Consider the following 13,608-nt stretch of genomic DNA (forward strand, 5'->3'; position numbering starts at 1 on the left):
TGCTAATATTTTAGAAACTCAAAACTAAAAGTCATACTAATTACTAATATTTATTGACAGCAACTATGTCTAAGCATTGTTCCTACTTTACACAAATTGTCATTTGTTCTTCACAGTCATCCAAACAGATGGGCATCGCTGTTTTACAGAAAAGGAAATGCAGACGGATATTAATAACTTGCCCAGAAGCATAGTAAGAAATGGAATAGGAATTCAAACCTGGGAAGCTTTATAGACTGAAACCTACAACAGGGTATCGACTCCTGATAAACCTTACCAAAAAATGATGGATACAGGGCAAGAGCACAATATCTGACAACGTGAAGTACAGGCCTTCTGCGAACACGTGGTCCAGAGGAGGCAGGTCAGAGGCTTTTGCTTTTCTGACGTGAGAAGGCTCTCTGCTGGCAGAAGCGGGCTCCTTGTGTACTGTGAGCTTCGAGAAGGCCACTTTCAGTTCCAGGCTTGCAGATGAGGAGTCCCCCTCTTCAGATGTTTCCTGCCCATGACCCTTGTTCTGCGTTCTTTCCTTGGCAAGGGAAGGTCCAACCCCGGCAGCCTTCTGTTGCTTTAGCTTCTGACGCCGGAGTTTGTCATCATTATGCACTCTAACGGGTTCACTAAGCTTTTTCTCAAGCTCTAGTATTGCAGCAGGAATAGTTGGGGGTTGATCAAAAGCTTCTTTGAGAAAATTCTCAACAGCTAAAGGGATGGTAAGTTCACATAGCCTGGTCCATTGACTAACCTACAAAACAAAACAAAACAAGAAATGAAAGGATTCTTTACTTTCAACCAAACTTGAAGAAAAATAACTTCATACTGGAAAACAAGACTGGTTTAGAGAATTTAAGTCTTAAGCTAAACCATTCCTGGGCTAGACTTTATGCTCTATCAAGAGACATTACCACAGTGCTTCAGAAGTGATAACATTCAATAATGTAGGCTTAGCACTGCTGTATTTGGAAATATATGCTATTTTCTTATATCCTCTTACTCAGTAAATCCTCACGTCCCAAAGTCTCTAAAGTGCACTCTCCCTAAAAAAGCTGGGTTACTAAAACACTGCTACTTGAGCTTCTTTAATCCTCAACATAATTAAAATAAAAGGTTAAAAAAAAACTTTTCCTAAAAATAATGTTTCATAAATAAATCTTATAAATAAATATATAAATCTCATAAATTAAATCTTTACTTCTTATTTTCTAATACTGCACTGAAATATTAGTACACATGAAAGGCTACTTTAACTCTTTTATTAGTTACTGAAGTTTTTTTTAAGTAAATTAAACTTTATTTTCCAACAGAGAATTAAATAAATATTCAAGTGAATGTGTTATCACTTATGGACTTCCCTCGTGGCTCAGAAGACAAAGAATCTGCCTGCAATGATTACTTATGGCTTTAAATAACAGAAAAGAGACAGTCTACTTACTTCAGCACAAGCTTTCAAGCAAGTCTTCTTAAAACCCAGAAGTTCCAAAATTTCCTTCTTTGAGGGGTCTGCTTCATATGACTTCTGGATTATGTGTCTCAGAACGACAGCAAGTCCTGCTCTACAGAAATTGTCTGGTCTTTCTACTACTGCAGGTAAACAGCAACTCTGGACTATTGGTGGAAGCTCTTGCCTTGAAATAATCTGTACTTCAACACCTTCAGATGGTACATTTTTAGGTAGTGAAATACTTGTGCTTTCTCCAGGGAGGACTAAGTAAACTTTAAAGACTGTGCAGTCACAGTATGATAACAAAAATAAAGTTACAGACGTATGAAGAGGAAAGATGCACCCTTCTTTTTGGTGAGAAAAGTCCAAGTACAGATATTCTTCTGTAAGGCTTTTCTTAATGCCTTTCATTTTCTTCTTTCATTGGGTTACCTGAAGCATAAATTGAAGTGGTTTTAGGTCTCAGGATATAGTAATTGCAAAGCTACAATAAAAGATGAACACTTTAAAACTTTTTCTAGAAATCAGCAAGGATTTGTGATAGATATGATTCTACAAAAATTTGTTCTTGGCATGAATAAACGGCTTCCAAAAGAATGAGGCCCACGTTGTGCAATTAACTAGCCTTAAGGGGTTTCTAGGACTTCCCAAGTGGTTCCAGTGGTAAAGAACCCACCTGACAATGCAGGAGACGTAAAAGTTGCAGGTTCAATCCCTGGGTCAGGAAGATCCCTGGAGAAGGAAATGGCAACCCACTCCAATGTTCTTGCCTGGGAAATCCCATGGACAGAGGAGCCTGATGGGCTAGAGTCCATGGGGTTGCACAGAGCTGAACACGACTGAAGTGACTCAGCACGCATGCACGCAAGGGGATTTTATATACAGCTCCTTTAAAATGAGCATGCCTCAGATGCTTTGCAATATAGCCCTCCCAGTCAAGTACCTGTCGGTCTCTACAGTGAGAACAAGAGATGAACAGGATGGCACTCAAGAAATAATCAAGAATACCTAGCATTTATCACTATTGCAACATGCTATATACCTATTCTTGTCTTCCTCCAATAGCATGTTCCATGAGACCACAATTTCATTTTATTCACTGCTATATCTAAACAAGGTCTGATATTATATATATGTATATATACACACACATATATGTATAATCAAAAAGCACTGAGTGAATGCATACATGAATAGACATGTTCATTATTTTAAAGATGCAAACATACACAATCTTGTGGTCAAATTATTGATGGGTGTTTTCAAGTCATAATCCTTAAGACTTTTGTCAATTATGACTTTTTGTTTGATTTCTACATTTCCTGGGTCTAAAATTCCCCATGTTCTAATCCATACATCAAAATTCCCAAACTGACACTAGATGGCACCCTTTAAAAGCATTTGCCATATACTAACCGGTATATTAAAGAAAAAATATTTTAAATTAAAAATATTATTTTAAAAGCCTTTAAAAAGTATACATGCAATTGTTTAAGTATATTTGAAATATTAGTGCACCCTGAATTTTAGGGTATTAAAATCAACTAAATTCCTTAGGGTTTTTTTTTTTAATTAAAAGCAAAACAATCAAGTACTTGTTAATCTTGGTCCTCAACTTTTTTTTATTAAAGAGCTAATAATTCATTACAACAAAGAGATATAGTTAGTAAAGGTATACACAGTAACATTACTGTCTCGGAAAACTTCTTGGTAATGCAAATAATCACTAGTGTTTATATTCCTTTTATTAAAACGTAACAGATCTGCACCACAGCTTGTTACTTATTTAAAAGATTACCTGGGAGAAAATTATTTCTTGTAATTTAAAAGCAACAACTCTTTAACCGAAAGAAACTATTTTCTTCCTGAGCTAACTTAATTACCTTTTGGATTTTTTTTCTCTTCATCTAGAGCTGATGTTAAAAAAAAGTATTAAAGGGCATTTGTTAAATCTCACAGGCAAAAGAAACCAACCTTTTATAGAAAATTGGTAGTCTCTTTGGAGATAGTAGGTTACTATTTCTATACCTAAACTATATAGATATAGTTTGCCCCTCTATATCTTTTGCTGATTAATTTACCAATCCTCTTAACTCCTTTTGTTGACACTATAAAGATCACTTTTTTAAAATAGCAAATTACAGTTTTATTGTGCATATATATCACATATGTCATGTCCTACCTTCCTTTTTTAAACTTTTTATTTTGTTTTGGGGAACAGCTGATCAACAGAGTTGTGACGGTTTCAGGTGAACAGTGAAGGGACTCGGCCACACTACAAAGAAGATCCCTAAGTGCTTTCCTAAGAAGCAGATTTGAAAGGAAACATAATCAATTTCCTCACGGAACTAGTAGAAACTAGTTCTGTTAACACTTCAAAAAGACATAAAAAATGGAAGACTGTAAACATCATGCTATTTTACAGCTTTTGATTCAGGATATGCTGAAATATTAAAAAATTAGAGTACATATATATTTGCCATTTCCTGAGGCCGTGAACTTCCAGATGTTCAAGCTGGTTTTAGAAGAGGCAGAGGAACAAGAGATCAAATCGCCAACATCCGTTGGATCACTGAAAAATCAAGAGAATTCCAGAAAAACATCTATTTCTGTTTTGTTGACTACGCCAAAGCCTCTGACTGTCTGGATCACAATAAACTGTGGAAATTTCTTAAAGAGATGGTGATACCAGACCACCTGACCTGCCTCTTGAGAAATCTGCCGGCAGGTAAGGAAGCAACAGTTAGAACTGGACATAGAACAACAGACTGGCTCCAAATAGGAAAAGGAGTACGTCAAGGCTTGTATATTCTCACCCTGCTTATTTAACTTATATGCAGAGTACATCATGAGAAATGCTGGACTGGATGAAGCACAAGCTGGAATCAAGATTGCAGGGAGAAATATCAACAACTTCAGATATGCAGATGACACCACACTTATGGCAGAAAGTGAAGAGGAACTAAAAAGCCTCTTGATGCAAGTGAAAGAGGAGAGTGAAAAAGTTGGCTTAAAGCTTAACATTCAGAAAACTAAGATCATGGCATCTGGTCCCATCACTTCATGGGAAATAGATGGGGAAACAGTGGAAACAGTGGCAGACTTTATTTTTGGGGGCTCCAAAATTACTGCAGATGGTGACTACAGCCATGAAATTAAGACACTTACTCCTTGGAAGGAAAGTTATAGCCAATCTAGACAGCATATTAAAAAGCAGAGAAGTTACTTTACCAACAAAGGTCTGTCTAGTCAAGGCTATGGTTTTTCCAGTGGTCATGTATGGATGTGAGAGTTGGACTATAAAGAAGGCTGAGCACTGAATAATTGATGCTTTTGAACTGTGGTATTGGAGAAGACTCTTGAGAGTCCCTTGGACTGCAAGGAGATCTAACCAGTCCATCCTAAAAGAGATAAGTCCTAAGTGTTCATTGGAAGGACTGATATTGAAGCTGAAACTCCAATACTTTGGCCACCTGATTTGGAAAGCTGAGTCATCTGAAAAGACCCTGATGCTGGGAAAGACTGAAGGCGGGAGGAGAAGGGGACGACAGAGGATGAGATGGGCTGGATGGCATCACCGACTCAATGGACATGAGTTTGAGTAAACTCTGGGAGTTGGTGATGGACAGGAAGGCCTGGCGTGCTGCAGTCCATGGGGTCGCAAAGAGTCAGACACGACTGAGCAACTGAACTGAACTGAGGCATATAAGGACCATGAGATTTAACTTTTACACATTTCATAAACTTTTTTTGCTGTGAGCACTTAATAAATGCTAAATGTCACAAAACAGAATAGCAATAATCTGTCCCTGGAGATAACTAATAATTAATGAGATGCCTAAGAGAAAATGCAAAGTACTGTTGACTCAATATAATTTACTTTTTAAAATATAAATATTGGTATTTTTTTCCCCTTGAAGACTAAAAATATTACGTAATGATCTCGGGGTTTAAAAAACCAATCACTCTCCCTGGGCAATTTCTCCACATTAAATTTTATTATAATTTCTAAAATAAGTATTAAGTATTAGCAAACCTGTAAAATTTTGATATCTGTTTTTGGCATGTACCATGTCTAACTTTTCAAGAAAGTAGAACACATTTTTTGTTTAAAGTTTGCACATACAGCAAAAGAAACCTATTTTCTTCTCCATTTCTACCTAGAGAATTCCTCATCTTATCACTCTTTTGTCATGAGCTTTTAAAAGGTAGGTACTATAGAATCACCCTTGGGGTTTCCAAGGCATGGAGCTGGGGTACAGACCTTGTTACTCCAGATTACACTTGTGCCCAGCACAGAAGTGCTGTCATCTGCTCTTTCTCAGTTTTGACAGATGCCACACTGCCCTTAGAGGGAGTGAGAAAGCAGAAGACAAAACCAGAAGCTTGAGATGCCTGAACAGAGCTGATGGAGTGTGCATCTCCTCCCTTGCTTGGGAATGTTACAGAGCGAATAAAAACAGGTTGTTGTTTAGTCACTAAGTCATGTCTGACTCTTTCGTGAACCCATGGACTGTAGCCTGTTAGGCTCCTCTGTCCATGAAATTTCCCAGGCCAGAATACTGCAGTGGGTTGCCATTCCCTTCTCCAGGGGATCTTCCCAACCCAGGGACTGAACCCAGGCCTCCTGCATTGGCAGGAGGAGTCTTTACCACTGAGTCACCTGGGAAGCACAAACAGGTAAAAAGTAAATATTTAAGCCTTGGTTTCATTACTTGGGAATTTTCAAAGATATTTTTAAACAAATGTAGTCACAGGTTTAATATTTCAGGACCTTAATCTTTTTTATTCATTTATTCTAGTGAATGTATCATGGTGCTGATAAAGTGAAACATTTCATACATGAAAGGGGAAATGAGTTTTATAGGTATTTTCTTATTTGAAGCCATTTTATTATCAATAGTTTACTCAGTGCATACGTATATAAAGAAAGAAAACAACACCATAAATATTGAACATAAGCATACTTCTCTGGAAGCTAGAAAAAAAGTTTAAAATTTCTGTGCTCGAAATTCAAGTCTGGATCTATGGCAACTACACATTACATAACAGATAAATAGATAAGTTATATATTCCATATGTGTGTGCATCCTAAGTCGCTTCAGTCATGTCCAACTCTTTGCCATCCTATGGACTATAGCCCGCCAGGCTCCCTTGTCCATGGGATTCTCCAGGCAAGAATATTATTAGAGTGGGCTGCTATACCCTCCTCCAGGGGATCTTCCCAACCTAGGGATCGAACCTGCATCTCTCATGTCTCTTCATTGGCAGGTGGGTTCTTTACCACTAATGTTACCCGGAAAGCCCTATTTATTACATAGTAAAGTCCAAAAGTACATAACTGCAACAAAAATATTAACCAATTGACTGTATTTTTTAAGTAAGGAATTATTACTGTGGCTGGAATTTGATAAGAGCTTAATAAATGCGAAAGGAACAAAGAATGCAATTCTAAATAATATTATGTACATTTTATTGCCTACCAAATATGTGCTTAATAAGCACCTTGAATTTTATGCATCACTTCAGCCCTCATAATCCTTAAAGTACATTTTACTACATGAATAAGAACTGTACTTCAATCCAAAAGCATTATTTGAATCTATAAAGGGATCTTATGGGAAAACATTAAGGAATGGGTATTTTTCTAATATAAATAGCACTACTTTATAAACTTCCTAAGTGGAACCATATTGCAATTTTATCACAGCCACAATTTTACCAGAGTGAAAATCATCAGAAACTATGTTATTCTTAGCAAATTTCTCAGGAGGCTCAGAAGTAAAGAATCCACCTGCCCGTGCAGATCGAGATGCGGGTTCCACCCCTGGGTCTGGAAGAACCCCTGGAGAAGGAAATAGTAACCTACTCCAGTATTCTTGCCTGGGACGAGTCATGGACAGTGGAGCCTGGTGGGCTACAGTCCATGGGGTCACAAAGAGTCAGAGACACTAAGTGACTGAGCATGTACATTCTTGATAAAAACCTCCATGCTAAAGACAGAGTATCTGATAATTCTCAGCACTGGATTAGGTTTTTTGATCATTCCTTCTTAATTCCCTTTATTGGATCCTCCTCAGACCTCTTAGTGACCTGTAGCTTAGCACTTTGCCCTATTCTCATCTTAAACTCACACCTTTGATTACTGGCTTTCAAACTTTTGATCATGCCATAAAATAAGAAATAAATAAAACTGAAACAAAGACTCACAAAAAAATTACCCTACCATAGGAGATATAACTAACAGTTAATCTTTTCTTCTTCTTTTTTTCCAGGGTTGTTTTTTGTCTGTTTTTAATGTTGGTTAGTGCTCACTAAATTGATTCCAAGATCCTTGAGCTACAACTTACACTATGACAGCACTGTCCAAGGTGATTTACAGTGCTAAGGGTTTTAAATATCACTGATGACTCTGATATTTATCTCTGCCGCAACCTTTCCCCTGAACTTGACTCCTGTAGCCTACTTGACATCTGCACTCCGACATTTTTCTAAATCTGTTCCTCTTTCCTCAAGTAATCTTCTTGATAAAATAGCAACACCATTTACCCAGATACTTGGGCCCATAATTCTGAAGAGTCACTCAATTCCTTTTTTTCTCTCTCTCTTTACTATTTATGCTTTTGAAATACATGGTAATACTAACTTCTCAGAACCTACCAATATCACCTTCATCTAAGTCATCACTAGCTCTTTCAAGGACTACTGCAAAAGCCCATTAACTATTTCCTAGGCAACAGTCAATTCTCCAACTCAAGTCAAGGTGATCCTTTAAAAACATAAATCAGACCATGTCTCTGCTCACAACCATTCAATGGCTCCCCAGCACACTTAATAAAATTCAAATTCCCTATCATGGTCTCTAGGTCTGACATGACCCTGGCTGTCTTTCTTTTCCGACCTGATCTCCCTTTTGTTCCCTTCCCTCAAGCCAATTCTCCTTTCTGTTCTGGTGCAATGCCAGTAGTGCTCCCACACTTGAGAAATTGAGTGCTTGCGATTCCTTCTGCCTAGAATATTCTTCTTCAAGATATTCACATGGCTTGCTCTTTTATTTCACTGTGGTCTCTGAATATTAACTCAGAGCAGTCTCTCCTGACTACCTGAATTGAAAAAGCACTCCTAACACTTCCTAGCCCCTTATCCTGCTTTCTTTTTCTTTACAGCACTTATTACTGCACATCTCCAGTGGTAAACAGTACTCAAATTTTAGTTCAAGGACTGTATAAATGAATAAATGTACATAAATGATTGTCACTAATCCCTGTAATGACAGTATTTTTGAGAACATTAGTCTTGGTACAACATGAGCTTCATTTTTCTTGACACCTTTCTTTCTCTTCCAAATAAATCTATTTTAAGAACAAACTATGTATAAATTAAAATGAAGAAACACACCACTGTGAGCTGAGCCGGAAAAAGTATAACTAGAATCCACTCAAACTTGTAAATAAAGCATAAACATTTTTATGCCTACTGATATTTAGGCAAGAGAATTAGGAACCCAACGAGATTCTATATATTTACTTAGCAAGTAGAATATTCATACACTGAGTAATGAATAAGAGTGTAGACTCTGGTGCAGACTGATTGGGTTTAAATCCTGGTTCTGACACTTAGTACCTAGTAATATAAATTTTTTCTGTGCCTTAGTTTTCTCATTCATAAAAAGAGATAATAACAACAACAGTATTTACCATATAGTACGTTGTGAGAATTGAACAACACCTATCACATTAGTAATCCTCTAACTAAATACTATTGTTATCTACTTGTAATTTATCCCCAAATTCCTTATGCATTGATACTATCAAAAAACACCAAGTTTGATGGGCAAGTCTTCAATTACGCTTTATATTTCCAAACTTCTCAAGAAAAATGAGATTTTGTGTTGAGTTGAAAAGATTTTCTCTATTAACCAACTATACTCCAGTATAAAATAAAAAGATTTTTTTTTAAAACAGAAAAGATTGAAACCAAATATTGAAAAAAAAAAATCGGTTTGTTATTTAAGGCCGAAAACCAGGGAGTCACAAAATTCTGGAGTATAAGTGGGATATCTTAAGTTCACTCGAATATTAACTGCTTTTATCGAATAGTTTAAAGCAATTTATAAGTATGAAAAAAATGACAAACTCTTACTTTTCTTAAAGATTCAAGTTTAAAATTAAACTCATTTTAATTCCCTACTACATCAAAACATTCAGCATTATGAGTATTAGAACCTAGCTTGTATTTTATACATAAAAATAACAAGTTTGTTTTTTTTTTTCCATGCCATGTGGCAGGTGTGATCCTTGTTCCCCAACCAGGCATTGAACTCACACATCTGCACTGGAAGCAGGGAGTCTTAACTACTGGACAACCAGGGAAATCCCCAAAATAACAGTATTTGGTTGCAAATATCTCACTGTTTTCTTTCAGTAATATAGATTTTGAAAAAAAGAAAAGTCTGCCTCTACAGAGTTAAATAGCAGCTTATTACCTTAGATATTAAAGGTTAAAAGAAAGAAAAAACCGAGCTATTCAGTGCTCACTACGCTGTGAAACATCGAGACACATATCACTAAGACCTAGAGGACAAAATCCTATGATTAAAATTAGCTGTTTTCTTATCCAGGCAAGAAGTGGGGAAAAAATATTTAAAAGTAAGAAAGCTTACTATAACCTTAGCCATTAGGGAACCGTGGCATCTTCTCTCCATAGAATCAGGGAATCATATGTTGCCATAGAATCATAATGCTTGCAGATAAGCTTGACCTCACAATTAACAAGGAACCACAGCATGAAATGCTAACCTGTTAGAAACATCAGCAAACATGAAATAAAATTACTGAATCCCCACAGTAACTAACATCTGTGCTCATCATGAACTGAATGGTATAAATCCTTGCTTTGCAAGTACTAATCATAACAGAATTCAGTAGGCTAGTTAAAAAACTTGAAGATAAAAACCACTAAGGAACTGTCTATACTAGAGATGTTTTAGTTGACTAGTTTCAGAATTTGTTCAGTTTCAAAGTCTGCTAAATTGTTGGTTAGAAAGATCAATTGGACAGTCAACATTTATTTTTATTTCAAATCACAGGTGATAGAAAAGTTACAAACACATGTTCAAACAAACAACCAAACAAAAACAACCCCTCCAAAACCCCTGATGGGCCCTCTACTATAAAAGTTCAAGTTTGAGCTTTTTTAAAGCAGACAAACTTATAACGGAAGGGTAAAAACAAAAAGGAAGTGATAAAATAATTTTCAAATCTCACTGATTTTTCCAGATTCATTTCTGAAGTTAGACCTCTTAAAATATTGCCTTCAGGTGTAATTCAAACATAATTTCCGGTACTTCTCTGGCAGTCCAGCAGTTAAAACTTCACTTCCAATGCAGAGGGTACAGGTTCTATCCCTGGTCAGGGGGCAAAGATCTCACATGCCTCATGGCCAAAAAACCGAAACATAAAGCAGAAGTAATATTATAACAAATTCAATAAACACTATTAAAGTGGTCCACATTAAAAAAATCTTAGAGAAAAACACAATGTGGAATAATGAGATATGCTTAAGGCAATCCTTTCAGTAGTAAGGACCTAACAAAAGCAGAAGAGATTAAGAAGAGGTGGCAAGAATACACAGAAGAACTATACAAAAAGAGATTTTAATGACCCAGATAACCACGATGGTGTGGTCACTACCTAGAGCCAGACATCCTGGAATGTGAAATCAAGCGGACCTTAGGATGCAATACTACCAACAAAGCTAGTGGCGGTGATGGAATTCCAGCTGAGCTATTTCAGATCCTAAAAGATGACGCTGTTAAACTGCTGCACTCAACATGTTAGCAAATTTGGAAAACTCAGCAGTGGTCATAGGACGAGTAAAGGTCAATTTTCATTCCAATCCCCAAGAAGGACAATGACAAAGAATGTTCACACTGCCATACAATTGTGCTCATTTCACATGCTAGTAAGTTATGCTCAAAATCCTTCAAGTTAGGCTTCAGCAGTGTGTGAACTGAGAACTTCCAGATGTTCAAGCTGGATTTAGAAAAGGCAGAGGAACCAGAGATCAAATTGCCAACTTTTGTTGGATCATAGAGAAAGAAAGGGAATTCCAGAAAAACACCTACTTCAGCTTCACTGACTATGCTAAAGCCTTTGACTGTGTGAATCACAATAAACTGTGGAAAATTCTTAAAGAGATGAGAATACCAGATCATCTTATCTGCCTTCTGAGGAATCTCTATGCAGGTCAAGAAGCAACAGTTAGAACTAGACATGGAAACAACAGACTGATTCAAAATTGGGAAAGTATATCAAGGTTGTATATTGTCACCCTGCATACCGGGCTGGATGACTCACAAGCTGGAATCAAGACTGCCAAGAGAAATATCAACAACCTTAGATATGCAGATGATACCACTCTAATGGCAGAAACTAAAGAGCAAGAACTAAATGGCAAGAACTAAAGAGCCTCTTGATGAGGGTGAAAGAGGAGAGTGAAAAAATTGGCTTAAAACTCAACATTCAAAAAAAAAAGATAGTGGCATCGGGGCCCATCACTTCATGGCAAATAGGAGGGGAAAGAGAAAGCAATGATAGATTTTATTTTTGTGGGCTCCAAAATCACTACAGATGATAACTGCAGCCGTGAAATTAAAAGACACTTGGACAGAAAGCTATGACAAACCTAGACAGCATATTAAAAAGCAGAGACACAACTTGGCTGACAAAGGTCTGTATAGTCAAAGTTAGGGTTTTTTCCAGTAGTCATGTATGAATTTGAGAGGTGGACCCATAACGAAGACTGAGAGCTGAAGAATTGATACTTTTGAATTGTGGTGCTGGAAAACTCTTGAGAGTTGCTTGAACTGCAAGATCAAACCAGTCAATCATAAGGAAAATCAACCCTGAATATGCATTGAAAGGACTGATGCTAAAGTTGAAGCTCCAATACTTTGGCCACCTGATGTGAAGAGCTGGCTCACTGGAAAAGATCCTGATGCTGGGAAACAGTGAACGCAAAGGAGAAGGATGTGGCAGATCATGACATGGTTAGATAGCATCACGGTCTCAACGGACATAAATCTGAGCAAACTCCAGGAGATAGTGAAGGACAGGGAAGCCTGGTGTACTGCAGTCCATGGGAGTTGCAAAGAGTGTAACATTTGTAAAGACTTACTGACTGAACAACTACAAATACTACTCACCAGAGAGTTAAAAAAGTCACATAGAGCTTGATGTTTGATTTATTCAATATGACAGCAAATTACTTAGTAGTATTTATAACAAAGACTTTATTCCACACTATTTAAATGACCATGGTTAAAATTTAAATTGTCATATCACTAGTTGTTGCCTGCTCTTACATTTTCCCTTTTAAACACTGTTTCTAGATAAGCTTAGGGAAAAAGAGGTACTCGATCTCTTCTATCAGTACTTTTGCCAAGATGCATTATTAAGTGTTGGCATTGTCTTGATATCCAAGATGGGATCATGACATTATGAATGAAGGAAAAAAAAAAGTCACCTAATCCTAAACCAAAGTGAAACACAGCTTTGATGATGCAATAGAAGCAAATGGCCCCAAATGAAGCAAGTTCACTGGAGCAACAGTTTGCTAATATTCACATATAACTGCTTTCTCCAAAGAGGAAGGGCTGGGAGAGAAAACTAAGTGCCAAAAAAAAAAAAAAGTTAAAGACGATCCAAGAAATCTACACAAACTATACCTAGCAGCCAATGGCAAACGACCCCTTAGATTGCTGCAACTGGAAGCTGCTCCATTCCACCGTCAGAGAAAGCCACGGGCACTGGTCTTGGAAAAACTGGGAAGGGGACGGGAGCCTCGCACCCTTCCCACCCTTGCCCGCATCGTCCATCCTGTTTCCCCCTATGCTAAGAGGCGGTTTTTCGGGGTCACGGGGACTGCGCCCTCCTTACCTGGTCGCAGAGGCGCGGCCAGGCAGGGAGGGTGCGTGAGTGGGTAGGCGACAGGGGCCGCCAGCGCATTCCAGCCCCGCCCGAGCCGTGTTTCCCAAGGCCACTTCAGAGAGTCTTCGTCTGCTGGCCACTCGGGGCCAGCGAGGCCACGAGAGAAACAATGAAGAGCGCTTCAAGGAAGCAGCGGCAGCGGCCGTCATTCATAATCCGGCGGACCGGAAAGAGAGC

At 37.7% G+C, this 13,608-nt stretch overlaps 1 protein-coding gene across 5 annotated transcripts in view; it reads right to left on the reverse strand.

Moving 5' to 3' along the window:
• GSTCD (glutathione S-transferase C-terminal domain containing) overlaps positions 1-13,603 on the reverse strand; it is a 127,719-nt gene extending 114,116 nt beyond the window's left edge. For 2 of the 5 annotated variants that reach the window (XM_043870903.1, XM_043870907.1), the window contains exons 1-3: positions 13,381-13,603; positions 1,433-1,873; positions 278-745 (exon numbers count right to left, since the gene is read on the reverse strand). In XM_043870903.1, the coding sequence (XP_043726838.1) occupies positions 278-745; positions 1,433-1,852 (888 nt within the window). In that variant the 5' untranslated portion in view covers positions 1,853-1,873; positions 13,381-13,603. Of the gene's footprint in view, positions 1-277; positions 746-1,432; positions 1,874-10,109; positions 10,423-10,707; positions 10,872-13,169; positions 13,356-13,380 lie in introns of those variants that run through there. The other 3 variants (XM_043870904.1, XM_043870905.1, XM_043870906.1) reach the window with 3 other exon arrangements.
• Positions 13,604-13,608: the final 5 nt, after the last annotated feature.

This window comes from Cervus elaphus, chromosome 17, assembly GCF_910594005.1.
Source record: "Cervus elaphus chromosome 17, mCerEla1.1, whole genome shotgun sequence".
In the NCBI taxonomy this organism is placed as follows: Eukaryota; Metazoa; Chordata; class Mammalia; order Artiodactyla; family Cervidae; genus Cervus; species Cervus elaphus.